Here is a 27,500-nt window from a genome sequence, read left to right as displayed (position 1 = left end):
AGCATAAACCCACAGGACCTGTCTGACTTCCTGTGACTGTGGGAAACAATGACTGTGGTCTGAAGACAAAGTTACCCCTGTGCTATACAGAGGTCACCACATCACCCCTGTACTGTACAGAGGTCACCACGTCACCCCTGTACTGTACAGAGGTCACCACGTCACCCCTGTGCTATACAGAGGTCACCACGTCACCCCTGTGCTATACAGAGGTCACCACGTCACCCCTGTACTGTACAGAGGTCACCACGTCACCCCTGTGCTATACAGAGGTCACCATGTCACCCCTGTGCTATACAGAGGTCACCACGTCACCCCTGTACTGTACAGAGGTCACCACGTCACCCCTGTGCTATACAGAGGTCACCACATCACCCCTGTGCTATACAGAGGTCACCACGTCACCCCTGTGCTATACAGAGGTCACCACGTCACCCCTGTACTGTACAGAGGTCACCACGTCACCTCCTTCCAATTTGTGTAGGAGCCGAGAAGCCCGACAGAGCACCATGTATAAAATGGACACACAGACGTTTACTTCCCCAGTGTTTACTAAAGCATGAAAACACTCTGATAAAGTTCTTTCACCGAGGCAGCGCTGTACGACCTGCCTGTAGAAATAAGCAGATGTGTATGTAATTATGGTGTAATCTGGTGTAATCTGGTGTAAGACCAGCAGGCTTTATAAAGCGCAGGATGAAACAGGCCCTGGGACGTTGTCCTAATGCTCTGAAACGTGTTCAGTTCGCTTCCTGCAGTAAGTCCTGGGATATGTTCAATGGAAGTTTGGGAAGCAAGTGGACTTCCGGCGGTGCCAGATCTTCTGCGGACGAGGAGCTGGAGCGTCGAGACAGGATCACTTAGCAATGGGATCTTCAAAAAACGCTGCGAAGGTGAACAGAGTTTCAGCGTGACAAACACCAATAAACACCAACAAACACCAACATCCCACGAGTGCTCCCTGCCAGCACTGCCATTTGGAAAACCCTTCAGATCTGGGGAGCAGATCTCAGGTGTAGTGTTTTGAGAGCGTATGCTCAGTGTGGTAAAGAACCTGAATGTGAGGCATCATAGACTTAAAATAACAACATCAACGTTGTCATTAGTCCAACTATGCTATGTACATGAATGATTCTGTAAATGCTAATGACTTTATTATCCTCCCACTAGGGCAGAGACCTACACACACCCTGCATGAGCAGGACAGTCTTGTTTTTCACAGTACTGAGGGGAGAATGACACAGTGAACTGCCTCATTGGAACGTAGTCATGTGCAGTGTGTGAAGGGCCCTGGGCGACTGAGGGACACAGAGACTGGCGTGACGGGACTCAAACGCCTTTCAGCCTGGGAGGATTTACACGGACTCAGACATAACAAAAGATCAGACACTCCTGCACTGAAAGAACACCCGCATAAAGAGCCAATTAGCATCAATTACACTCGGGCCTCTTTGTCCTCATGTGTTCGTGTTACTACCAGGCCTGGGTCATTCCACAACCATCTCAGGAATCGCCAAAAGACAGATTAGGCTACATTACGTTTTATAGCCAAGAGTGTGTTGCCATGGCAACAAGCCACCGATGAAACTATGAAAGGGTGACTCTCATCAAGCTGCACCGCCTTTGGTATCCCAGAATCCTCCTCTTTCCTGCCGAGACGTCCGCGGGCTCCTTTCCCCCAGGTATACACCTCTCCCTCTACAGGACAAGAAAACACGTCACGTCCCAACACCACAGACGCATGAGGCATGAAGCGTGTAGCCTGAAGCTCGACTACGGCCAGCCCCAGCAGACTCGAGAAGGCAAACAGGGCACGCTGAGATGCTTCAGGACACTCAGGACACTTAAACAGACACACAAGTCATGTGACAAATCAGCTGACAGAATCTGCAGGATTAAACCTCAGTGTATCTCACATCACCTTAGATAATAATCTTAGGTTAAAAATAATTATATTTAGTAAAAAAGCAAAACATTTAACATAACCATAATCAGTATAAACAACCATATATGGTTTTTATGTCTTGTAAGGGTATTAAGTCAACAGAGATGAAACGTGTTCTACTGTATCATTGTTAAATGAAGGATTAAATATTCCTTCCAAACATTTACAACATGTTGATCCACCTGCTCCAATTGCCAGGGTGAAGGCATCTCCGCACGCTACCATGGTAACACCCTGCAGCCCGGGCACCAGCCAGGGCACTCTGCTGCTGCGCCGGGAACTGCAGCCGAGCTGCCCGTGCTGGTCACTGCCATACGTGAAACACTGTCCTTTATCTGGGATGGGCACGCACGCACGCACGCAAGCACATACACGCACATACACACATACACACGCATACACACGCACGCACGTACGCAAGCACATACACGCACATACACACATACACACGCATACACACGCACGCACGCACGCAAGCACATACACGCACATACACACGCACGCACGCACACACGCACGCACGCATACACACACACATACACGCACGCAAGCACGCACATACACGCACGCACGCAAGCACATACACGCACATACACACATACACACGCATGTGCACGCACACACACATACACACGCACGCACGCATACACCCACACATACACGCACGCAAGCACGCACATACACGCACGCACGCAAGCACGCACATACACGCATGTGCACGCACACACACATACACACGCACGCACGCATACACACACACATACACGCACGCAAGCACGCACATACACGCACGCACGCAAGCACGCACATACACGCACGCACGCAAGCACATACACGCACATACACACATACACACGCAAGCACGCACACACGCATGTGCACGCACACACACATACACACGCACGCACGCATACACACACACATACACGCACGCAAGCACGCACATACACGCACGCACGCAAGCACGCACACACACGCATGTGCACGCACACACACGCACGCACGCAAGCATGCACATACACGCATACGCGCATGTACACACACACACACACGCATGCATACATGCACACATACACACATACACACGCACGCACGCAAGCATGCACATACACGCACGCACGCACACACATACACGCATGTGCACGCACACACACATACACACGCACGCACGCATACATGCACACATACACACATACACACACGCACACACACATACACGCACGCATGCATACACGCACACATACACACATACACACACGCACACACACACTCGAACGCATGCATACATGCGCACATACACACATACACACACGCACACACACATACACACGCACGCACGCACACATGCACACATACACACACGCACGCATGCATACACGCACACACACACATACACACGCACGCATACACGCACACACACACACACATACACACGCACGCATGCATACACGCACACACACGCACGCATGCACACATGCACGCACACATGCACGCACATACACACATACGCGCATGTACACACACACACGCACGCATGCATAGACACACACGCACACACACGCACATACGCACACACACACACACACGCACATACGCACACACACACACACACGCACACACACACACGCACACATGCACGCACATACACACATACGCGCATGTACACACACACACGCACGCATGCATAGACACACACGCACACACACGCACATATGCACACACACACACACACGCACATACGCACACACACACACACACGCGCACACACACACACACACGCAGGGCTTATACTTGTTCTTGTTGTGAGTCTTCATAAATCTGTACTTCATCATGTGGACAGCACACGCTGATCCGCAAGCCTGCCTGACCTGTGACAGCAGCAGAGTGGGCTGTCCCTATGTCCATGTTCACTATCCTCTCTGAGTTCAGAGGAGCTGACTGAACAGGCTGGAAGGTGTAGACCTCCTCCGCCTGACAGCTGAGGGGCGGCTCCTCCGTGCCACACACCTCATCCAGCCCCAGTTTGTTAAACCTGCAATAGACACATACGATCCAGGCTGAAATACTGAGCTGGATCAGACAATGCTGGAAGGAGGGAGGGAGAGAGAGAGAGAGAGAGAGAGAGAGAGAGAGAGAGAGAAGGGGAGGGAGGAGCACCTGTTGCTTCCGCAGGCCAGCATCTGCAGCTGGGTACTGATGATGACGGAGCAGTCGACCCCACACAGCACCCTCTGGGCCTCGAAGTCTGCTGGAACACTCACCTGCTGGGGGGAATTGTGGGTGTCCTGGGTGCCCAGCCCCAAACGACCTGAGAGAGAGAGAGAGCGTGCAAGAGTGTGAGAGAGTGAGAGCAAGAGTATATGAGAGTGTGAGTGAGAGAGTGAAAATGAGAGTGAGCAAAAGTGAGTGTGAGCATGTGAGAGGGTGAAAAAGAGTGATATATAACAGAGTCCGGAATGACAGGCTTTCATAGAGACAGAGAAGGATCCAGCAGACAGAGGACATGGGACGTCCTTTACCACTGTTCCCTCGTCCCCAGGAGAAGACCTCTCTCTCATTGGTCACAGCAAGCACATGGGAGGCGCCACAGGACACCTGGACCAGCTCATAACCCAGGAGAGCCTCCACGATTTTGGGCTGCACACACATGGCCAGGAGAAAGCAAACAGAGGTGTCCAACTGTACCATAAACACACTACTGACAAACCGAAAAGGAGCTGTGGAGAGGTCAGGGCTCGTCCTCGCAGGAGGTGCAATTAACAGGCTCTCTTAAAACACACTGTGGATCACAACTCGAATTTCTCAAACTAACACGTCGGCTACAGTCTGTCAGAGAGGCAGGCAGGCCAGCATACGTGGCCAGTTGCTCAGCTAAGAGGGAACGCTAAAGCTGCCACACCCACAATTCACCATCTTTCCAAATCGGGGTCATGACCTCACCAGCTAATCACTCTGATGTATGTCTTACTACTGTACATTAACAGACTGCACCCACAACCTAAAATAATCAGATTCCTTTGGTATTTTGGTGTCATTTGTCATTTCCTGTTTGGGAGTGTGTCTTTGTTTGTTGTTGTGATAGTTAAGAGGCGTTTCTGGAAAAGTCAGACATTAGAAACACTCACCTGAGCCACGTCGTTGAAATTTCCATGTCCAAGACACCCATTGCTCCCGCTTCCAAACGTCATAATGATCCCCCTGTCTGAAGAAGAGGTGACGGGAATGTTAACCCCATGAGAAGATGGAAATTATAGCACACTCCACCACCCGAGAACAGGTTTAATATGGAAAACCAAAACACACACTAGTAATACGTTGTCTTTCAGTAATAACTCAGAGGCTCTGTAATTTCATGTTGGTGAAGTAGACTAACTAGGTTAGTCAGGGGAACTAAGGCTGAAAGGACAGAAACACATCAGCATTTAGAGTTGTAAACGGAAATCATGGTTCGCTGAAGTCAGGGATGAGGAGATGATTCTTTTTTTAAAATCTTTGTTTATTAGGTTCTGATGAGACCTACAATTATGTCTTACAAGCATTCAATACAAATAAAGGGAGGAAGAGATTAAAAGGAGATTAGGTTTTGTAGTTTGGACAAACACTGAGTAATAATCTCTGGCTGCAACCCTCTGAATTTATTGCTCTTTGCTCGGTTTCTGAGTTTCGGACCACGCTGCTGTTAGGGACCAAGCAGTACGGCCTGCTATGGACAACGTACCGGTCAGGCAGGTTGTAAAAAGATCTCCGCAGGAGACCGATTTGATGGTGACGCCTGACTGCCCCTCCAGAAAACGCGGGATGAAGAGAGCCTGCACCAGCTCTACGGTGCCAGGCAGCGCCGGCTCGCCTGCACCCACAGAGGGAGACTGGAAGTAGATCAAAGGGAAAAGGTCATTCCAGGTCACATCATCTGAGAAAATGAGATCTGTTTCACCACACAAGACAGATCTCTCGCACAAAATACGAGAATGATATTTAGAATGAAAAGGAAGCCAATTGTGTAACAGCCAAAATCAGTTTGTGATCAGAGGTATGCTTTAAATATCAATAATCTCCAAATAGTCAGAGGAGTGAGTTAAATGAGTCACTATGGTCAGAGGAGTGAGTTAATATATCACTATGGTCAAAGGAGTGAGTTAAATAAGTCACTATGGTCAGAGGAGTGAATCAACTGCTGCAGTCAAAGGAAAAACAAAGGCTGTTGCAGACTGAGCAGATTCACACATGTACACATGTTCTGTCTGTAACATGTGTAATAAAGGTGCTGGAGGGAATGCATGCATTTGATTTTAGAAACATCTGCAAGAACGCGGGTTCACACAGCTCCAGTAGGATCTGGCCATCAAAAAACACTGGTTCACCAATATTTCACAGATTAGGGAAATGAATAAACTGATATATTAAGATTAAAAGGAATGTTTTTGAAAGATATTGGAAAAGGTGTTTTGTTCCTTAGGTGTGAATTGAGGGGCGGGCTCAGCACTAACTGAACTGACTTAAATTCGGACGACTCGGCTACAGACATATATGTCTGTATCAACATCTGGGAAGGCTTTGTGGTGCTCTCAATCAGTTCATCTACATCTCCTCTACCGGACCTCACAAACTCATGTAAGTATCTTCTCATATTATCTCAATCTTTTATCTCATACATCCACAAATCAAGCATCTGAAATGTGTTTCACAATTCCTGTCCACATATCCCACAGATCTCCTCTACGCTATCATCATAGACGTTGGAATCTCAGCAACCTCATTTACTCGCAACGTTCGGCACCATCACAGATGGTGGCAGGAGGGCTCTGGAACTGCCAATCTGCTGTCCAGAAGGCTGACTTCATCTCAGCATTAGCATCCCTCCACTTCCTACACTTCCTGGCTCTGACAGAAACATGGATCACCCCTGAGAACTCGGCGACTCCGGCTGCCCTGTCCTCTGCCTTTTCATCCACACATTCTCTGAGGCGTCTTGGAAGGGGTGGTGGCACAGGTTTACTAATGTCTCCAGAGTGGCATTTCACTACACTTTCCTTCTCTACTCTTTCCATCTCCTCTTTTGAATGTCATGCCATTACAGTGTCTTTCCCCACCAATCTTCTTATCATTGTCATCTACCGCACTCCAGATTCCCTAGATCACTTCATTGATGAGCTCCACATCCTTCTGAGTCAATTCCCCATTGAAGGACATCCACTCATTCTCCTTGGAGACTTCAACCTTCCATCAGACGAGCTGCATTTCTCCTGCATCCTTCCGCTGTTGACAGCATTCGACCTCACCCTCAACCACTCTCCTCTGACTCACAAAGTGGACAATGTTCTAGACCTGATCTTCACCCAGACAACCACAACATCAGACATGAACATCAGACAGTCACCCCCCTCCACCTCTTGGACCATCACTTTCTATCCTTCGCTCTCTCCCTTCCTTCTCTTTCCATCCAGTCTTCCCCAACGTGTTCCTCTTCATGCTGCTAAAGTTGCCAAACTGTCATCTGTCTTGGCAGCCTTTGACACAGTGAACCACAATATTCTTCTCTCTGTTCTCTCCAGGCTTGGTGTGACTGGCTCTGCTTGGAGATGGTTTCAGTCCTTTCTGGAGGGATGGTCCTATCAGGTGACATGGTGAGGATCCACATCCAAACCGTGTAGACTCTCCACTGGTGTTCCACAAGGCTCAGTATTAGGCCCCCTTCTCTTCTCTTTGTATACTCGTTCTCTTGGTGATGTAATATCTTCTCATGGTTTCTTCTACCACTGCTATGCTGATGACACTAAATTATTTCTTTCTTTTCCACCCTCTGATACGCAGGTCTCCAGACGCATCTCAGCATGCTTGACTGACATTGCGTCATGGATGACAGCCCACCACTTGAAGCTCAACCCCAGTAAAACTGAGCATCTGTTCATCCCAGGTACTCCCAACCCTTACTATGACCTCATAGTTTCCTTCGAGAACTCCCTGGTATCACCAGCCGAAGCTGCCCGTTGCCTTTGGACAACCAGTTGTCATTCTCTACTCTAATCTAACCCGGTCTTGCAAATTTCTCCTTTGTAACATACGAAGGATTCAGCCCTTTCTCTCGCAGGAAGCTACCCTGGTGCTTGTGCAGTCTCTTGTGATCTCAAGGCTAGACTACTGCAACCCGCTACTTGCTGGTCTTCCTCTAAGAGCCATCAAACCTCTACAACTTGTCCAGAATGCAGCAGCATGACTGGTCTTCAATCTTCTGAAGTTCACACGTTACTCCACTGCTGTGCTCCATTCATTGGCTCCCAGTAGCTGCACGCATCAGATTTAAAACCTTGATGCTTGCCTACAAAGCCAAAAATGGACCAGCCCCTTCATACATGAGGTCAGTGGTCAAAGCCCGATCCGTACCTCGAGTACTTCGAACCTCAAGTACGGCTTGGCTTGAAACACCTTGCTTCAGGTCTCATGGACAACAAGCATCGAGACTATTTTCCGTCCCGGCTCCCAGATGGTGGAATGAACTCCCACTTGCTGTCCGGACAGCAGAGTCCCTTGCAGTCTTCAAACGCAAACTGAAGACTCATCTATTTGCAGAATATTTAAAGGACAACTGACCCTGCTCCTACATTTGACTGACTGACTAAATTAGTACTTATTGTAGGGTATTGTTTATGTTGTTTAACAAACTCTAGCACTTACTGTTTATTGCACTTATCATTGTTTAAGATAGACCTTATGTATTTTGTACTTCTAGTCATCAGCAGTGATCCCTGTATTCTACAGTATTCTATTTCATTGGTATGTTTAATTCTAACCTACTGTACTGTACTAGGACGTACTCTATGAGGAAATGACAAAGCACTTTTATAAGTCACTCTGGACAAGAGTGTTTGCTAAACGCCATAAATGTGAATGTTCATTAGCTGAGAGTGACCTGTTCATCCTGAGTCTGTGTATTTCTTGTTAAACTGCAATACGCTATGCATCATTAAGTGAAACATGTCTAGTTTTAAAACTGTTGATTCTAGTGATAAGAATGTGTATGTAATTTATACTTAGCATTTTTACTTTAGAAATGCATAATACTCCTTTTAATACCATAATACTGTTTTTGTTTTGTTTTGCACAATGGTTGTGTGCTACTATACGAAAGTAGGGAAACAAACCCAACTCTGAGTGCTTGAGCCTGTCTCACCTCCCAGGTGATGAGCCGTCCGGACTTGGTGACACCCATCTTCTGGGTGCGGCCCAGTGACACCTGTAGTACCTCGGACCCCAGCGAGGGCAGCGTCAGTGGCATGGAGATTCCACTGCCCCAGGTGTACACCAAAGACAAGGGCAGGGACACCATCATCTTCCTGGAACTTAAGCTGGACAAACCACCTGACAGAAGATGGAGGAGGAACACAAGATGGAATCCAACCTCCACGCTGTACACAGCTGAGTTGTAATGACACATTTATGCTATTTAAATGCATAGTTCATAAATGTCAAAGCGGGCAGCAGTAGCTTAGTGGTTAACCACTGTTGGGCCCCTGAGCAAGACCCTTACACCTCAAATGCTCAAATTGTATTCAGTCATAATTGTTAAGTCGCTTTGGATAAAAGCATCAGATAAATGCTGTAAATGTAAATGTAAAAGTAACTTTAGAACCCTGAGCACCGAACAGCCGGTGAAGCTGAACGGGAGTGTAGCCCTACTTCTCGCCCCAGGGACGCGTCCTGCTGCTCTGCCTCGCGAACCTGTCTGCACGGTGGACAATGGCTTCTCAATTCTGCACACAGCAGTTTAGTATTATTTAGGTAAAGTAAGATGTAATTCTAGTTATATAGCATATTTAGAACCAAAGTGCTTTACAGTTACTAGACAGTTTGTCCCACCATAAGTCTCATTTACACGTAAACCCACATTTACAAATCCAGTCTTCAGACAACACAAACCGTTCCAGTCAATAAAGGCCAAGTGTTTTCAAAATGTGTTTTAAACACAAAGCAGTCAACAGTAAAGGAGAGTACAGACAGAGTCCAGTGTGTTCAGGGTTCAGTGTGTTCAGAGTCCAGTGTGTTCAGTGTTCAGTGTGTTCAGGGTTCAGTGTGTTCAGTGTTCAGTGTGTTCAGTGTTCAGTGTGTTCAGGGTTCAGTGTGTTCAGAGTCCAGTGTGTTCAGGGTCCAGTGTGTTCAGGGTTCAGTGTGTTCAGGGTTCAGTGTGTTCAGGGCTCAGTGTGTTCAGCGTTCAGTGTGTTCAGGGTTCAGTGTGTTCAGGGTTCAGTGTGTTCAGTCACCTGACCTGCGCATCTTGACATGGCCGATGTCTGTATAGAGGTTGAGAAGGGGTCGTATGCAGATCGGAAGTGCCATGATCTCATTGAGCTGTGGCCGTCTGGACGGATCCAGGTTCAGCATGTTGAGAATGAGGGAGCGGAGCTCTGGGCTGTACCGGTCTGATATCGGGGCGAAGGTGCCACTCATGATCTTCAGGACCAGAGCTGGCAGGTTCTGAGGACACAAGGCGAGTCAGTGGGTTCCAGGGACAGTGCCGTGCCTCAGTCCGGATCTCGGAATCTCTTACCGCAGCCTCGAAGGCCCGTTTCAGGCTGGCGAGTTCGTACAGCACACAGCCCAGGGCCCAGATATCGCTCTTCTGGTTGTACGGTTTTCCCTCACACAGTTCAGGGGAGATGTAGCACGGCGTCCCGACTACCTGCCGTTAGAAGAAATTTGGATCATAATGGATACACTCACAGATACATCACGGATACACTCACAGAATTGTCACAGATACATCACGGATACATCATGGATACATCACGGATACACTCACAGTATAAGCTTTGCTTTTGCTGACGAGAATCTTGGAGATTCCAAAGTCCCCTATTTTGAGGATCATCTGATGTTTGTCCAGTAGAATGTTCTGGGTCTTGAGGTCCCGGTGGAGGATGAGTCTGTTGTGCACGTGGTAGAGGGCCAGTAGGATCTGGACAAAGAAGTGCAGTATGGTGTCTTCATCCAACAGGGAATTACATCTCTTCTGGATGTACTCCGCCAGTGTGCCACCTGTGGCAGTGTAAATGTTATAAATAATCATTCATCTGTTAGAAATGTCCAGTCTGTCCATGACAGGTGTGTAAAACTGAGGTGACTGTGTGTTTACATATCTGGTAGTCTAAACATAAAGAACTTCACAAGCTGAAGCTATGGCTGACCTTGGGCTCGCAACGGTCACTCTTGCTAGGTGTGAAAACTGAACAAGATCTTATGTCATAAAAAATAAGTGTAAAGACATGAGGAATTCTACTGCCTGGTGCGTATTCCATCGCGATCATGAGGGCTTTGTCCTCCAGGAAATTCTCATAGTACTCAATTATGTTCGGATGGTTCAGTAATTTGAGGACTTGACACTCATTCTGCGCAGAGAGACGCTCGTCCCTTGTCATCTGTTCCACTGGGATTTCCTTCAGGATTACCAAAGCGCCATCCGTCCGCCGGCAACACAGATGCACTATCCTGCCCCAGATGAAAAGATTGAAGTCGAGAGTTACACCACAGTTCAATCTTTTGATTGCTGCTGTTACACTGAAGAGTTTCTGATTCACAAAAGTTAATCTACCAAATAATTCCTTACACAGAGTGTTTGGTCTCCTTCCAAAATGAAGCTACTCGTTTCTCAGTGATGTATAACATACATAATTGTATTCAATATTAACGACACAATAAGTGTAACGCGGCGATGTCATTAGAGGAGACGATAAACCTTTGAGGGTCACGGTTACGATCACGGTAATGATCACGGTTATGATCACGGTAAAGATCACGGTAACGATGACGCTTATGATCACGGTAACAATCACGGTAACGATCACGCTTGTGATCACGATTATGATCACGGTAACTATCACGGTAATCTCAGCCGTCCGCTGTCTTCTTTACGTCAGTGTTACAGGTCATTTCCAGGTCGCGTAATTCCGAGCGTCCCGTTAGCTCGCGGTAATAACATGGTTTCATGATCAAACGTGTGACCGGCGGCTGTACGGGCGCGTGGGCGCGTGCTCACCCGAACGCTCCTCTCCCCACGACTCGGACTTTCTCGTACTTCTCCATCTTGGCTTGAGCTGGAAAATCCCTGGTCTCTAGGCAACGCTTCCGGTGCCCCTACAGAGCCCTGAAAGGGACAAATTAGGAAAGAAAGTTTGGAATTTCACAGCGATTTTCAAATGAATGAAGATACTTTCATTTCTGAAAGTATAAACAGCCTTCCCAACAGAGGAATATAACTGCGCCCAGCCGGATAAACACTGCGTGCGTGAATTCGCCACGAGCTTCCCTGCGTGTGGACCGGGTTGGTCAGATGGATGAGCGTGCAGGAGCTCCGCGGCTCCGGGGATCAGGTGCGCAGCGTGAGCCTGCAGCTTACGGCATCAGCAGTAGGTGGCGTCCCAGGTGCTTACGCCTAACGGATGAACAAAGTACCATAAACGTAAGACTACGGCTCTCGTGAGTATTAGGAACAGCAGTGCGGACTGAACCAGCGCCGTGACACCCGTTCAGATTCGGGAGTGTTTCCAGCGCGAGCATCTTCGCGGCTCCTCCGCTCTTGGTTGCAGGGAATTTTACCGCGAGCACACCACGCGCTTCACAATCCAACACTGCTCACGCAGAAGGCATGCAAACCGACTGGTCCTCTAGCCCGGGTAGGGAGTCCGTGGCAGGTAGTTTAGCAAAAACAGCAGTAGGAGCGTTGTATCCATAGACTCATAAACAGCCTGTGGTTGTATCCACAGACTCATACACATCCAGTGTTTGTATCGAGACTCATACACAGCCTGTGGTTGTATCCACAGACTCATACACAGCCTGTGTTTGTATCCAAATTCATACACAGCCTGTGGTTGTATCCACAGACTCATACACAGCCTGTGGTTGTATTCAGACTCATACATAGCCTGTGTTTGTATCCAGACTCATACATAGCCTGTGGTTGTATCCACAGACTCATACACAGCCTGCAGTTGTATCCACAGACTCATGCACAACCTGTGGTTGTATCCAGATTCATACATAGCCTGTGTTTGTATCCAGACTCATACACAGCCTGTGTTTGTATCCACAGATTCATACACAGCCTGTGGTTGTATCCACAGACTCATACACAGCCTGCAGTTGTATCCACAGACTCATGCACAACCTGTGGTTGTATCCAGATTCATACATAGCCTGTGTTTGTATCCAGACTCATACACAGCCTGTGTTTGTATCCACAGATTCATACACAGCCTGTGGTTGTATCCACAGACTCATACACAGCCTGCAGTTGTATCCACAGACTCATGCACAACCTGTGGTTGTATCCAGATTCATACATAGCCTGTGTTTGTATCCACAGACTCATATACAGCCTGTGGTTGTATCCACAGACTCATACACAGTCTGTGGTTGTATACACAGACTCATACACAGCCTGTGGTTATATCCAGATTCATACACAGCCTGGGATTGTATCCACAGACTCATACACAGCCTATGTTTGTATCGAGACTCATACACAGCCTGTGGTTGTATCCACAGACTCATACACAGTCTGTGGTTGTATACACAGACTCATACACATCCAGTGTTTGTATCCAGACTCATACGCAGCCTGTGGTTGTATCCACAGACTCATACACAGCCTATGTTTGTATTGAGACTCATACACAGCCTGTGGTTGTATCCACAGACTCATACACACCCTATGTTTGTATCGAGACTCATACACAGCCTGTGGTTGTATCCACAGACTCATACACAGCCTGTGTTTGTATCCAAATTCATACACAGCCTGTGGTTGTATCCACAGACTCATACACAGCCTGTGGTTGTATCCAGACTCATACATAGCCTGTGTTTGTATCCACAGACTCATACACAGCCTGTGGTTGTATCCAGACTCATACATAGCCTGTTTTTGTATCCACAGACTCATACACAGCCTGTGGTTGTATCCACAGACTCATACACAGCCTGTGTCTTTATAAATGACTCAAATCTGTCAAATTGCATCTGACAGTTCAAAACAAATAATCAGCTCAATTAATTGAATCAAACCTTTTAGTGATTTAGTGACTTTCTAAAATGAAATTTTGTTGAGTTTGTGTTGAGTGTTGGGGGAGTGTTGAGTCTGTTGTGTGTGTTGAGTGTGTTGTGTATGTTGAGTGTGGGGAGAGCCTGTGCAAACCTGCCCCTCACTGCAGGTCCAGATTTGGAAAGAAGGAAACAATCAAAACAAAGAAGAAATGAGTATAGGATTCCCTTAAATTACACACACACACACACACACACACACACACACACACACACACACACACACACACACACACACACACACACATATACGCACACATATACACACACACACACACACATATACACACACACACACACACACACACACACATATACACACACACACACATACACACACACACATATACACACACACACACACACACACATATACACACACACACACACACACACACACACACACACACACACACACACACACACACACACACAGATTCAAGATCTCTCTGTCTCTTTAATAACTGGGTGTTAGAATCACATTAACATGACAAAAGCATGCTAAGCCCAGTTCCTGCCCATCTATCCAGCACCCAAGTGACAAACGTCCTCTGTCCTAATCAGGAAAAGATAAACGGGCAATTGAGTGTCCTGGAAGGGTCTCGTGATGCAGGAGTTTCACCACAGGACACACACACACAACACATTGTTTGGTGAGAACAACTGGCCATTTTGTCTGGTGGTTTCACGGCTTGGTAAGAGTGTAGATTTCTGGCTCAGATGTTCTGTTGTGTATTAAATAATCTGTTGATGCTCCTCCCTGCTCTGGCATTCTGAGGCAGGACACTGGCCACACCCCTCCCCTCCCCTCTCCTCTCCTCTCCCCCTCCCTTCCCCTCCCTTCCCCTCCTCCCCTCCTCTCCCCTCCCCCCTCTCCTCTTCTCTCCTCTCCCCCTCCCTTCCACTCCTCCCCTCCTCTCCTCTCCTCCCCCCTCTCCTCTTCTCTCCTCTCCCCCTCCCTCCCCCTCCTCCCCTCCTCTCCCCTCCCCCCTCTCCTCTTCTCTCGTCTCCCCCTCCCTTCCCCTCCTCCTTTCCTCTCCCCTCCTCCCCTCTCCTCTTCTCTCCTCTCCCCCTCCCTTCCACTCCTCCCCTCCTCTCCTCTCCTCCCCTCTGCTTTCCTCCTCTCCTCCCCTCCTCTCCTCTCCTCTCTTCTCCTCTCCTCTCCTCCAACAAAACAACTATGCATCAGTTAAGAGGGGGATAACAAAGAATGCTTGGAATTCTGAAGGGCCAGTTCAGAGAGCAAGACTCTCCCGTCGCCGGGGGAAACAGCGGAGGGCGGTAGCTGTTGAGGAGGCCTCGCCATGAACCAGCAGTGGCAGCGACAGCAACAGCCCACAGGGCAGGGGGCGGAGCAGCAGGGCTCCGCCCACTAGAGCTCCTGCAAACCTACACAAGCAAACCAACCATGATACAGAAGAGGCAGGCAGGCTTAAGACCGTAAGAACATAAGGAGCAGACAGAGGGCGCCAGAGAGCCAAACCAGCCGAGGGGACGGAGGGAGGGAGGGAGAAGATGGAGGGAACATGGCTGCGTCTGCACAGCCACCCTGCCCTTTCTGTGGTTGCCTTCGCGCTCGTCTTCAGGGCTGTTCACCGCCTGCTGTATAGTCTCACGCCGCCGCCCAGAGTGGTGGAGCGCAACCCGCTTTGTGCCTGGAAGTGGAGGAACCTCTGCCTGTCTTTGGCCCACTCGCTGGTCACGGGCCCCTGGGCCGCCACCTGGTGGGTGAGACTGTCCTCTCGTGCATCTGATGATTTCATAAGTAAGGGCCTTGCTGTGCACAAGGAGTTTTAGGGACTGGTTTGGAATGAAGCAGGAAGATTTAAAGAGTATTCTGGGAATGTCATTCCACTCTTGGCTAAGAGAAAATTGCAAATACAGGCTTGCAAAACCAAAACCCAGCAGACTGTAGAAAATACATTTGCACATGGGTTAAACAAAGGAGAGCTATTTAAAACTATTTAAAACTAAAACTATTTAGAGCTATTTGACAGTGAAATACAATATTTCCACAAATGGTGAAAGCTGTTTTAACTTTTAGCATTCTGTAGCAGCCTACCTAAAACATAAACTGTAGCTGAATGCACTAAAACCATTTGAGCTGTGAAGGAAACACAGGGTGTCTTATAGTAACTGTAGTGTAGTTTTGGAAGGCAATTTTATTGCCATCATAAGTGCTCTGAGAACAGAGGAGAATACAAACACCCATAACTGAGCCATCCAGCTAAAGATAAAGAAATTACCAGCTACAATAAACAGACAAGACAAAAAATACAAGGAAGAGTCATATCATTAGGGTCATGGGTAATTGTCTTGCAGTGTGATCGTTTGTCCAGAGATGCTAAAGGACCTCCACTCCTATTCCACGCCAATCTCATACCTGCTCATCTGTGTCTCATCAGGTCAGTAACAAACCCTGTAACCACTCTGGTGCTACACTGGATGTGAACTGCTTATTGTCTTAACTGTGCATTATGTTTCTGAGAGATCCACTTGAAAAGAGAGAGAAACTGTGAAAGTGTGAACTGTGAAAGTTCCAGGTGAACTGTCTCCTGTATTATTAAACAGTTGGGTTTGCCAGATGAAGACAGCTAAAGTCCTGCTGTGGACAGAATTCAACACATTATGCATAACGTGCATTTATACCTGAGTCAACATACCGCACCTGCAAAAAGGTGACATTTACTGGTAGAAGAAGTAGGTACTCTGTCTGTAGGTATTCTGCCTGTAGGTATTCTGCCTGTAGCTATTCTGTGAACTGATCTTGGGTGCTTGTTCTCACAGGGTACTTTGTACAAGATACCGGTGATATTATATTTTCTGGACATGCCAAAGGATCATGGGAATTCCTGCTCCATCACTTCTTGGTGAGTTGCATTTAGTTTACAGCAGACAGTGAAATACCCATTTAAAAACATGATCATTTATAGTTAGAGAAAGGTTTTTAAACCTTACTGGTAGTTGACTGTTGGGGCGGTTGAGTGTTGGGGTAGTTGACTGTTGAGGTGGTTGAGTGTTGAGTCCTTATGCAGACAGCTGTAAGCCCAGTAGAAGTCAGTGTAAGACAGGACATGACTGAGGTCCCTAGTTGTCTGCCAGCATCTGAACAGGAAGGTCCTTTGATTTCAGACTTCCACAGACCTACACCAGCACTCAGATATGAGCATTACTGTCCTCAGCTGAGCACGCCGTTGCCTCAGCCCATGTCTGTAACCCACAGGTGCTGTGGTGTTTCCTGTATGCTCTCTACACGCGGCGATACGTGGGTGGAGCCGTCATCGCTCTGCTGGTGGAGATCAACAGCGTGACGCTACACACGCGTCTGCTCCTGAAGCTAGCGGAGGCGCGAGCTTCCACTGTCTACCGCATCAACAAGCTCCTCAACCTCCTCACCTACGTCACCTTCCGGCTGGGCACGCAGTTCTACCTCACCTGGTACCTCCTGTGGAACTACTCCTGGCTGGACCACGCTGCCTACTTCCTAGGCACAGTGCTCCTTATGGACATCATCATCCTCATTTACTTCTACAGGCTTCTGAGGGCCGATTTCTTCCCCAGTGGGTACGCCCGCCTTGAGAGGAACGCAACCAGCAGCAATGGCTTCTCCGACTTCCTCAAAGACTGAATGTTCCTGGAAGGTCTTGAGTGAACCTGAACTCAATGCCAGTGATGGCGTCTGCTTTGATGGTGGAGATGGTTTGGTGTAGCCCAGGTCACTGGTATAAGTGTTTATCGTGAGAAAGCCTCAAACTGCCTCTAACTGCCTCGAGCTGCCTCGAACTGCCTACGGTCGCCATTCTCGGCTCCAGCGCTGTGTGGTCACGTTTAATGTCTAATCTGTCGTGGTGAGCTGTGTTGCCAATGTCTTGGCTGTAAACAAATTGATAAATAATGTAGGATGAAATGTAGATGCCCCAGAAAAGCCTCTGTGTACCCCAGAGAACCTTCCCAATGACAGTTTTGATTCACTTCATGGATCAGGACCAGTTCCAAACTCTGCCTGCCTCTCTGCGGGTTGTAAAGATGGTTTTGCGTTCATGTTCAATTATGCCATGAAGTGAACGGATGAAATCACACAGCCAAAATTGTTCATTTTAACCATTTAAATGAATTCTGCCAAAGATTCAGTTACAGTATTGAACATTTAGCTTGAACTATCCAAACTGGGATAAATGAGTAGCCACTTGTTAACGCCACTTTGTTTATACAGTTATTAGGACTTAATATTAGTGTTTTAATATTAGTGTTTTGGCAAATATGTGGAGTGTTTAGAAATACTAATTAAATACTCATACAACCTAGTGAAGTGCAGCTGTTGTTTAAGGGCAGAACAAGTGATGTTCCTGACCCATCTACTAATCCTGGCGGTTAGATGATGAGCTGAAACAGGCGGGAAACCACCAAACTCTTCTGAGGACTGAGAATGAGGCTCTCAAAATGTTTTAATGCTTTAAAATGTTACCTTCACATACTCAGTAAAAGCACTGCACACTGGGCACTGACATTCTGACCACATCTGCATGACTGACAAGTATTGCATGAAATGTCAAGGACAAGATGTGGTCAAGACCGTTTACTTCACCAAAACAAAACACTGTGTGTAATACTGTATATGTGTAAACAGAAGATCACCTGAACTTTTGTTTTTATGCCATGTTTCCATTAATGCCTTTTTAATGCCATTAATAAAATTTACTTTATATATGATGAACATCTTATTGATATAGATACTTAATAAATAATTTGTTTTTTTAATTATAGCAACAACAAAATTATTTAAATCTTTTAATTTTCCAGTTTTACCCAAAGATTGTAAGGGACATTCATTCATATGCTTACAGTAGCTCTGATCCTATTGTTTATAAGTTCATAAGAATCATGTTATAATAATTATCTTACAGTTGATTATTGTCATGCAGCCATACCAAAGAGAGTTTGTCTAATCACTGTTTTTTGAGGTGACAGAGTTTATATATATATATATATATATATATATATATATATATATATATATATATATATATATATATATATATACACACACACACACACACACACACACACACACACACATATATATATATATATATATATATATATATATATATATATATATATATATATATATATAAAATCTGAAGAAGATTCTAGGTGAGTAACTGCAGTGTACTGTAGTAAGAGATGTAGAGATATTCAGAATCATACACAGACAGAAAAACAATGTTTCAGACAGAGGTCCTTCATCAGCAAAGTGCTTGTATCGAATCTGACCTTCTTCTAACATTATTGTTAACATAAAAAACCAACCAAACCCACATATAAAATAGACAACTGAAATGCCTGTGGATGAATGTTGTTCCAAGCCAAAGAATTCTGGTTAAGTCACATGATTTCCAGTAAATGGCACATGTTGATTGATCTGTGGTTCCTCTGCATGTCTGCGATATTGATGATTTTACTGAAAGGTTTTGCAATTTATAATTTGTCAAAGCTATCTTTTATCAGATTTAAACACTAATATCTTTATCTTAGTCATTTTTTTAAAAATCAAAGAATGTAATTCAGTCTACTCTTATTAGAGCTGTCCCATGTCCAATAGCCTACTAGCTGACTGAAGCTAAAATTGTCAACCCTGTTACAATGAACCCTGTCACCTCAGAAAATGAAATGAAACCTTGTGAAATCTCTCTCTCTCTCTTTCTCTTTCTCGCTCTCTCTCCCTCCCTCCCTCCCTCTCTCTCTCTCTCTCTCTCTCTCTCTCTCTCTCTCTCTCTCTCTCTCTCTCTCTCTCTCTCTCTATATATATATATATATATATATATATATATATATATATATAATCAATTTTAGTTTTAATTTATATATCAGAACTAAAAAGAAACTGAAAATCATCCAAACAACTGAAACCAAACTATGGTTCGAAGAAAAGTGAATTAATATAGAAATAAAAACTACAAAACTGATACAAACGAAACAAACTATAATGATTTTAATAATGGATTTTTGTAGCTACGTGGAAGTCCTACAGTAACATTACTGGCTGGTTGAGGGGACCAGCGCTAGGGGGCAGTAAGGAGCCGTCTTCCAGCTCCTTCTTTTCTCCATTTTTCGGGGAGTAGGAAAACTCTAGACTGAGGTTGGCAACCGCAGCACTTCCGCAGGCTGGAGTCTGGAAAACTTTTCCCTTTAATCAGTGCGGTGAATCTCGCGTTCTGAGAAGAAACTGAGCCCTGACGGCACACGCTGCCGAAGCGTCTTCAGACGAAGCGTCGCGCCGCAGGTACGTGCACACGCGAGTGTTACTACAGTTACAAGCTGTCCGCGAGCTCCCGTTACAGGGCTGCTCGTGTCGTTCCAGGCCTTTAGTAGCTGGACGAAGCTCGCGGCATGTGCCTGGCCTTGCTGGATGTGTAGATGTTTGTACTGTAAAGAGCTCCTAAAGGACCCCAAACCAGCCAAAGTGCGCCTTTACGCCAGACCCAGGACGCACTACAGCGCGGGCGACTGGGTTAGCATGCAAACCAGCAGTTTCACGCGAACCGATTAACACGCCGTCGCCATGGTAGCGCACGTGTGACAACAGTGAACCCTCGTCCTTGAGCTGGAGTTGGTCGCGGTCTGGACATCTGTGTGTGCTGGCCGGCAGTGTTATATATATGTAGCTTACTCGCTTTATTCGTGTTTGAACTGCATGTCCAAAGGCCAGAGACTGGGCTCGTGCTTTGTTCCCACTTCGGCGTGGCCATGAGCGTGCTGCCCCCTGTCCGTAAAGACCGCGTCATCGCGCACCTTCCCCAGGTAACCTCAGCATGTTCATCACGAGGTTGTGGATGTTCATCTAAACAGTTTATGAAACACTTCCGCTTTCATAGTGCTGAGGAAGATGTTCTCTGGGAAAACACTATATACCTATTTTGGAAATGATGTTTAGCTACATTTGTGTCATGTATAATACTCCACTTGACATTTACATTTACAGCATTTAGCAGACGCTCTTATCCAGAGCAACTTACAAAAGTGCTTTGTCATTTACTCATAGAATATATCCTAGTACAGTACAGTAGGTTACAGTCCAATATACCAATGAACTAGAATACTGTAGAGGTACAGGGATCGCTGCTGATGACTAGAAGTGCAAAAGACATATAAGCTCTGTAACAGACATCAGTCAGTGTAATAAACAATAAGTACTAGAGTTAGTCAACATAAGAGCAGGGTGAGTCATCATTTAAATATTCCACCAATAGACTGCAAGGGACTCTGCTGTCTGGACAGCCAGTGAAGTTCATTCCACCGTCTGGTAGCAGGATGGAAAATAGAACCCTTGGCATCCCAGTTTTTAGCTTTGTTGAAGCTCAGTTCAGGCATCACAAAATGCATATGTGTACAATCCTTAAACACATTTTACCAGGTACCTGTTTCAAAATAAAAGTACTTTACATCAATTTACCTGGTACCTTAACTGTTTCAAAATAAAAGTACTTCAATTTTGTGCACTCTCAACAGACATGCCTCTTTTGTCTCTTGCCTTTCCTAATGACCTCTATCTTTCCTGTGCTTCTGTGCTAACTCTCCATTTCTTTGTGCTCTAGTGTTTTAATAGAGCTGCTGCTTTACACACAGCCAGTGACTTCCATGCCAAGGTGAGAACAGCCTGCCAAGAGCAGAGGACTGGCACAGTGGGGTGAGTTTCTCATGTTTACAGCAGTGTCTCTCAGTACAGTGGGCACTGATACAGTGGGGTGTGGTACAGTGGGCACTGGTACAGTGGGGTGTGGTAGAGAGGTCTGGTAGTGGGACCTGATACACTGGGGTGAGGTTCAGGGGGTGTGGTACAGTGGGGTGTGGTAGATTGAGGTCTGGTAGAGTGGGGTCAGTGGGATCTGATACAGTGGGGTGTGGTACAGTGGGCACTGGTACAGTGGGGTGTGGTAGAGAGGTCTGGTAGTGGGACCTGATACACTGGGGTGAGGTTCAGGGGGTGTGGTACAGTGGGGTGTGGTAGATTGAGGTCTGGTAGAGTGGGGTCAGTGGGATCTGATACAGTGGGGTGAGGTACAGTGTGGTACTGTCCACAGTGTCTTCCAGTGCTTTTCCAGTTCTAGTGATCCAGTGCACTGCACTTTTGTTTTCTTTGTTTGCTGGTCCAAGTTCATTGTGTAATTATGAAGTCATTATTATTCATGAATTATTATGTAAGTGTTTATTTGCTGGGGAAGAGAGAACACAACTCTGTAAGCTGCACAGGGCGCCCAGGCCGGGGTCTGAACGCTGTCGCCAGCACGCTCTTCTAATGTGCAATTGGACGTGTTTTCTTAACATGGTTCTTCTGGATAGTTCAGTGCTTGATAGAATGTTGTAGTTAGCTCTCCCCTCACTCTCTTTCTGTCCTCTTGTTTTTTGTCCAGTAGATTTAAAATCTCCAAAGTTATTGTAGTTGGTGACCTGGCAGTGGGGAAAACCTGTTTGATTAATAGGTAAGGGATTTACGGAGTGAAGTTTGATTAATCTTTACCCACAATGAGTCAGACTTGCTGAGCGAAATCCTTCTTCTCAGTGGTTTCAAAGCCAATTCAGTTTCTTACACATTTCTTTCTTTCTGTTAGATTTTGTAAAGATGTCTTTGACAAAAATTACAAAGCCACCATTGGAGTGGACTTTGAGATGGAAAGATTTGAAGTGCTGGGAGTCCCCTTTAGCCTCCAGCTGTAAGTATCAGCTAGTGTGTGTGTGTATGTGTGTGTGAGTGTGTGCGAGTGTGCGTGTGTGCGAGTGTGCGTGTGTGCGAGTGTGCGTGTGTGCGAGTGCGCGTGTGTGCGAGTGCGCGTGTGTGCGAGTGCGCGTGTGTGCGAGTGCGTGTGTGTGCGAGTGCGTGTGTGTGTGCGAGTGCGTGTTTGTGTGTGTGTGAGTGTGTGTATGTTTGTGTGTGTGTGAGTGTGTGTGTGAGTATGTGTGTGTGAGTGTGTGTGTGTGTCACATTCCCGCATCTTATAAAGCCCTTGAACTATTACTTGACCAGGTGTGTTCCTTCTTTCTGTAGATGGGACACTGCGGGTCAGGAGAGGTTCAAGTGCATCGCATCCACGTACTACCGAGGAGCACAGGGTTAGTGTGTGTGTGTGTGTGTCTGTGTGGCTACAGGACAACAGTCACATACTACTGACGGACACAGGGAAGTGATTGTATTCAGTTAGAAATGATACAATCACTTATAATCAATTACAATAATATCTAATAAAGTGTGCAGTGTGTTTTATCCAGTACAGCGTGCACTCATATCCTCAGTGTACAGGCTCCAAGTGTGCTCCCTGCCTGGCCAGCGTGTGGCAGACAGGAGCAGGCTTGAGTATGAGAGGAGTAGGGAGGAATGGGGGTAGGAGTAGCGGATAAGTACTGGAGGAGTAGCGGAGGAGTACTGGAGGAGTAGCGGAGGAGTACTGGAGGAGTAGCAGAGGAGTACTGGAGAAGTAGCAGAGGAGTAGCAGAGGAGTACTTGGAGGAGTAGGGGTTACGGGGAAGAATCAGGCAGGTGCTCGCCAACAAATATAAACTATGAATCCTTAGATGAATGAGGGCAGTTCAAACTCGTCACATTACAAGCAGAGGTCAAAGCCAAGACAAAATGAAAAACCCAGGGGGACATCCAGAGAATCACCAGAGTCCAATAATAGGAGTCCCCAAACAGGTCAAACCCTGAGAAACACAGGCAAAATTCAAAAGGGCAAATCCAAAACCCACAGCAAAGAGTGGATCAGGTCAGATTCCATCCGGAACAGGCACGGGGAACCCCAGTCACCTAGGAAATACTTCACAAAGAAGCCACGGGACACACGGATAGAAATACACCAGGTGAAATTGAAAACGAGTGCAAACGTTCAGTACTCGGGGGATGGTGATTTAGGAAGCAGGAGCTGATTGGTGGATACAGGTGGTGTGTTCTCCACCTGTCGAGCCAGGGGATGCTGGGAAATGGAGTTTGGAGCTGCAGAACCAGGAGGCATCATGACAGGGGCTAAGAAGAATGTCATCTGTTACTAATGTTAACCCTCCCACTTCTAACACCATCCAAATTTAAAGTACTTGTACCAAATAACAGTCGAATCACTGAGAAGTCAGACATGTTTACACACACTGGTTCTGCAGCTCCAAACTCCATTTCCCAACGTCCCCTGGCTCGAGAGGTGGAGAACACACCACCTGTTTCCACTAATCAGCTCCTGCTTCCTAAATCACCATCCCCAGAGTACTGAACGTTTGCACCCATTTTCAATTTCACATGGTGTATTTCTATCCCTGTGTCCCGTGGCTTCTTTGTGAAGTATTTCCGAGGTGAGTGGGGTTCCCCGTGCCTGTTCCAGCTGGGATCTGACCTGATCTGCTCTCTGCTGTGGGTTTTGGATTTGCCCTTTTGAACTTTGCTTGTGTTTCTTAGGGTTTGAGCTGTTTGAGGACTCTGATTTTTGGACTCTAATACTAACAGGATATGAGTTTATAACTACACTTCTCACAGTAACAGGATATGCGTTTATAACTACACTACTCAGACTAACAGGATATGAGTTCATCTACTGGGGTTGTAACACTGTGGTTTAATAATGTTATTATCTTCTTCCTGATTGATATCGTCACAGTAATTTGCTTTATTTACTTGGGTTCTGTGATGTTTGGCCTCAGTTGTACTTTTCATCACTATGGCAACAGTGCCATCCTCTCAACATTCATAATGTTTTCATCACTATGGCAACAGTGCCATCGCTCTCTCAACATTCATATCTGTTTTTCAGCCATAATAATCGTTTTTGATTTGAATGACGTGGCCTCACTTCAACATACCAGGTATGTCACATCACTTAAATAAATTCATTAATACCTAAAAGACATTTAAAAGTACTGGAGCACACATACGTCTTTAAAATATATTAAAGTATTTCATGGAACATGTTGTCTTTAATATTAAAGTATTTCATGGAGCATGTCTTTAATATATTTTAAAGCATTTCATGGAACATGTCTTTAATATATATTAAAGTATTTCATTGAACATGTCTTTACTATTAAAGTATTTCATTGAACGTATTTAATGTATTTTGAAGCATTTCATGGAACATGTCTTTAATATATTTTAAAGTATTTCATTGAACATGTCTTTAATATTAAAGTATTTCATGGAACATGTATTTAATATATTTTAAAGCATTTCATGGAACATGTCTTTAATATATATTGAAGTATTTCATGGAACATGTCTTTAATATTAAAGTATTTCATTGAACATGTATTTAATGTATTTTGAAGCATTTCATGGAACATGTATTTAATAGACTTTAAAGCATTTCATGGAAAATGTATTTAATATATTTTAAAGTATTTCATGGAACATGTATTTAATATATTTTAAAGCATTTCATGGAACATGTATTTAATATATTTTAAAGCATTTCATGGAACATGTATTTAATATATTTTAAAGCATTTCATGGAACATGTCTTTAATATTAAAGTATTTTATTGAACATGTATTTAATATATTTTAAAGTATTTCATGGAACATGTTTTTAATATTAAAGTATTTCATTGAACATGTATTTAATATATTTTAAAGTATTTCATGGAACATGTTGTCTTTTCCAGGCAGTGGCTGGAGGATGCTCTGAGAGAGAATGACGCTACCAGTGTGCAACTCTTCCTCGTTGGCACAAAGAAAGATATGAGTGTGAGTGTGTGTTGTATGAGACTACTCGACCTTTTCTTAACTTCTTATAAATGTTTAAAAATGACAACTTAGAGTAATAACTGCAGACCTTAGTTGCACTTTTAAGTAAAAAGCAAATGTACAGTATATATTTATATTTAACCCTATATATAATATTTCTATTTTGAGATTTAATATGTGACTGCAATAATCACATCTGTTCTGTTCACATCAGCCTTTTCTATCTGTTCCTCAGTCCCCAGCTCAGTATTCCCTCATCGAACAGGACGCCATCAAAGTAGCTGGAGACATCAAAGCAGAGTACTGGGCTGTGTCCGCTTTGACTGGTGAGTCTCTCTGCGTGAGTCTCTCTCCGCTTTGACTGGTGAGTCTCTACGTGAGTCTCTCTCCGCTTTGACTGGTGAGTCTCTCTCCGCTTTGACTGGTGAGTCTCTCTCCGCTTTGACTGGTGAGTCTCTCTCCGCTTTGACTGGTGAGTCTCTCTCCGCTTTGACTGGTGAGTCTCTCTCTTCTTTACTGGTGAGTCTCTCTCTGCTTTGAGTGCTGAGTCTCTCTCCGCTTTGTCTGGTGAGTCTCTCTCCGCATTGACTGGTGAGTCTCTCTGTGTGAGTCTCTCTCCGTGAGTTTCTTTCCGCTTTGTCTGGTGAGTCTCTCTGCATGAGTCTCTCTCTGCTTTGTCAGGTGAGTCTCTCTTCTTTACTGGTGAGTCTCCAAGGGCCAAACACAAAATTAACTTTTATGACTATTACAATTAATGATAATAACAACAAATTGGTCAGAAAATTAACAAAAGCTAAAAAAAACTGCCCTCCTGAGACATGTGACACCATTTGCTCACCACTGCTCACTACTGCTCACCACTGTGGTGAGGGGGGGCAGGGAATTCTTCCTGTAAACAAAGAGAAAATAATGAAAAGATTTAAATATTTGATAGAAAATTCAAACTATCATGTGTCTGGTGTTCAAAATATTCCAGTTATTTGCCGTTGAGTATTATTCAGTTTTGGGTTTAGGCTTTATGCTCAGGAGACACCTTCCTTCAGTTGTCCCTGAGAAAATCTGCTCAGTGATGTTTTGCATTTAAATGTTTTGCCGATCATGCTAAGATAATCTGAACCGTGCTGGTGCCTCTAGGGGAGAACGTGAGAGAATTTTTCTTCCGTGTGGCTTGTTTGACGTTCGAGGCCAACGTGCTGGCAGAGCTGGAGAAAAGTGGCTCCAGACGCATCGGGGACGTTGTCAGTGAGTAACGCTACCTCAGCCCGTCAGTTCAGTGACCAAATGGATTGTAGTCCCCGAAGGCTTTAATAAAGCAATATTCAGTCACTCTGATATTTACACTACTGCTACTCATCACACCTGCTGCCAAATTGATTATTATGATATACACTTCTGCAAATCTGGTCTGGACTGATAGCTTTATCTGGTCCTATATAGTTATAACATCAATGCTGAGTTTCATTGTAGATTCAGGGAGAGTTCTTATATTTTAGATAAGTTATTATGCTGTTATATTTTTGAGATCCTCAGAGATGACATAATTGCTCCTAATTTCTCCTAATCATTTAACATTTTTTTCACAGAAATCAACAGCAACACAAGTAACTTGTACACAACTTCTAAGAAGAAGCAGCCAAACTGTTGTCAGTAAAGGGAGGAATTATTTTAAAAATAACAGGATACATTTGCACTGAAACAATGATGGTACCAAAGCAAACCTATAAGGGAAAATCCAATATACCTGAAACT

At 45.4% G+C, this 27,500-nt stretch overlaps 4 protein-coding genes across 11 annotated transcripts in view; 2 read left to right on the top strand and 2 right to left on the bottom strand.

The window, feature by feature from the left end:
- Window positions 1-533: 533 nt before the first annotated feature.
- On the bottom strand, window positions 534-12,530 carry nek8 (NIMA-related kinase 8). 6 transcript variants are annotated; one of them, XM_081699732.1, is made up of 15 exons: window positions 11,970-12,530; window positions 11,122-11,422; window positions 10,740-10,892; window positions 10,488-10,619; window positions 10,206-10,414; window positions 9,620-9,693; window positions 9,114-9,301; window positions 5,664-5,811; window positions 5,071-5,147; window positions 4,465-4,582; window positions 4,103-4,253; window positions 3,814-3,977; window positions 2,128-2,280; window positions 1,540-1,698; window positions 534-885 (listed from the first exon to the last, which is right to left on the bottom strand). In XM_081699732.1, exons 1-15 carry the CDS (start codon window positions 12,014-12,016, stop codon window positions 857-859), a joined length of 2,103 nt encoding a protein of 700 aa, XP_081555858.1. In that variant the 5' UTR covers window positions 12,017-12,530; the 3' UTR covers window positions 534-856. The 6 variants fall into 6 exon arrangements, with proteins under 6 accessions (XP_081555858.1, XP_081555860.1, XP_081555857.1 ...); XM_081699734.1 differs by having other exon boundaries at window positions 10,740-10,972; window positions 11,217-11,422; window positions 11,970-12,525; XM_081699731.1 differs by lacking the exon at window positions 11,970-12,530 and adding an exon at window positions 11,541-11,953.
- A 2,660-nt stretch (window positions 12,531-15,190) lies between these two features.
- Window positions 15,191-18,749, top strand: LOC113587635 (TLC domain-containing protein 1-like). Its single transcript, XM_027026395.3, has 4 exons — window positions 15,191-15,759; window positions 16,358-16,440; window positions 16,823-16,905; window positions 17,259-18,749. Exons 1-4 carry the CDS (start codon window positions 15,551-15,553, stop codon window positions 17,661-17,663), a joined length of 780 nt encoding a protein of 259 aa, XP_026882196.2. The 5' UTR covers window positions 15,191-15,550; the 3' UTR covers window positions 17,664-18,749.
- Window positions 18,750-20,131: 1,382 nt separating this feature from the next.
- The window catches only part of rab34a (RAB34, member RAS oncogene family a), a 7,836-nt gene continuing 467 nt past the window's right edge, over window positions 20,132-27,500 (top strand). The window contains exons 1-11 of one of the 2 annotated variants that reach the window (XM_035534078.2): window positions 20,132-20,318; window positions 20,740-20,836; window positions 21,631-21,722; window positions 22,450-22,515; window positions 22,645-22,746; window positions 23,079-23,143; window positions 24,823-24,874; window positions 25,670-25,751; window positions 25,987-26,077; window positions 26,886-26,993; window positions 27,335-27,500. The exon at window positions 27,335-27,500 is cut by the window's right edge and continues 467 nt beyond it. In XM_035534078.2, coding sequence (XP_035389971.1) covers window positions 20,783-20,836; window positions 21,631-21,722; window positions 22,450-22,515; window positions 22,645-22,746; window positions 23,079-23,143; window positions 24,823-24,874; window positions 25,670-25,751; window positions 25,987-26,077; window positions 26,886-26,993; window positions 27,335-27,402 — 780 coding nt within the window. In that variant the 5' untranslated portion in view covers window positions 20,132-20,318; window positions 20,740-20,782 and the 3' untranslated portion in view covers window positions 27,403-27,500. Of the gene's footprint in view, window positions 20,319-20,739; window positions 20,837-21,630; window positions 21,723-22,446; window positions 22,516-22,644; window positions 22,747-23,078; window positions 23,144-24,822; window positions 24,875-25,669; window positions 25,752-25,986; window positions 26,078-26,885; window positions 26,994-27,334 lie in introns of both variants that reach the window. The other variant, XM_035534077.2, reaches the window with a different exon arrangement.
- The window catches only part of zgc:174895, a 6,598-nt gene continuing 4,948 nt past the window's right edge, over window positions 25,851-27,500 (bottom strand). Inside the window, exons 5-6 of one of the 2 annotated variants that reach the window (XM_081699990.1) lie at window positions 26,590-26,640; window positions 25,851-26,459 (exon numbers count right to left, since the gene is read on the bottom strand). In XM_081699990.1, coding sequence (XP_081556116.1) covers window positions 26,606-26,640 — 35 coding nt within the window. In that variant the 3' untranslated portion in view covers window positions 25,851-26,459; window positions 26,590-26,605. Of the gene's footprint in view, window positions 26,641-27,500 lie in introns of both variants that reach the window. The other variant, XM_081699989.1, reaches the window with a different exon arrangement.

The sequence above is a fragment of the Electrophorus electricus genome, chromosome 17, assembly GCF_041902795.1.
Source record: "Electrophorus electricus isolate QZ-2024a chromosome 17, ASM4190279v1, whole genome shotgun sequence".
In the NCBI taxonomy this organism is placed as follows: Eukaryota; Metazoa; Chordata; class Actinopteri; order Gymnotiformes; family Gymnotidae; genus Electrophorus; species Electrophorus electricus.
This window is presented reverse-complemented; position numbering and strand designations above follow the sequence as displayed.

Coding starts and splice junctions, on each gene's coding strand:
- nek8 (XM_081699731.1), bottom strand. CDS start 11,599: ATGTTATACATCACTGAGAAACGAGTAGCTTCATTTTGGAAGGAGACC. Junction 5,812..9,113: donor GACGGCTCATCACCTGGGAG/GTGAGACAGGCT, acceptor ATCTACTTCCAG/TCTCCCTCTGTGGGTGCAGG. Junction 2,281..3,813: donor CCACTCTGCTGCTGTCACAG/GTCAGGCAGGCT, acceptor TGCCCATCCCAG/ATAAAGGACAGTGTTTCACG.
- LOC113587635 (XM_027026395.3), top strand. CDS start 15,551: ATGGAGGGAACATGGCTGCGTCTGCACAGCCACCCTGCCCTTTCTGTG. Junction 16,441..16,822: donor GCTCATCTGTGTCTCATCAG/GTCAGTAACAAA, acceptor TTGTTCTCACAG/GGTACTTTGTACAAGATACC. Junction 16,906..17,258: donor TCCTGCTCCATCACTTCTTG/GTGAGTTGCATT, acceptor TGTAACCCACAG/GTGCTGTGGTGTTTCCTGTA.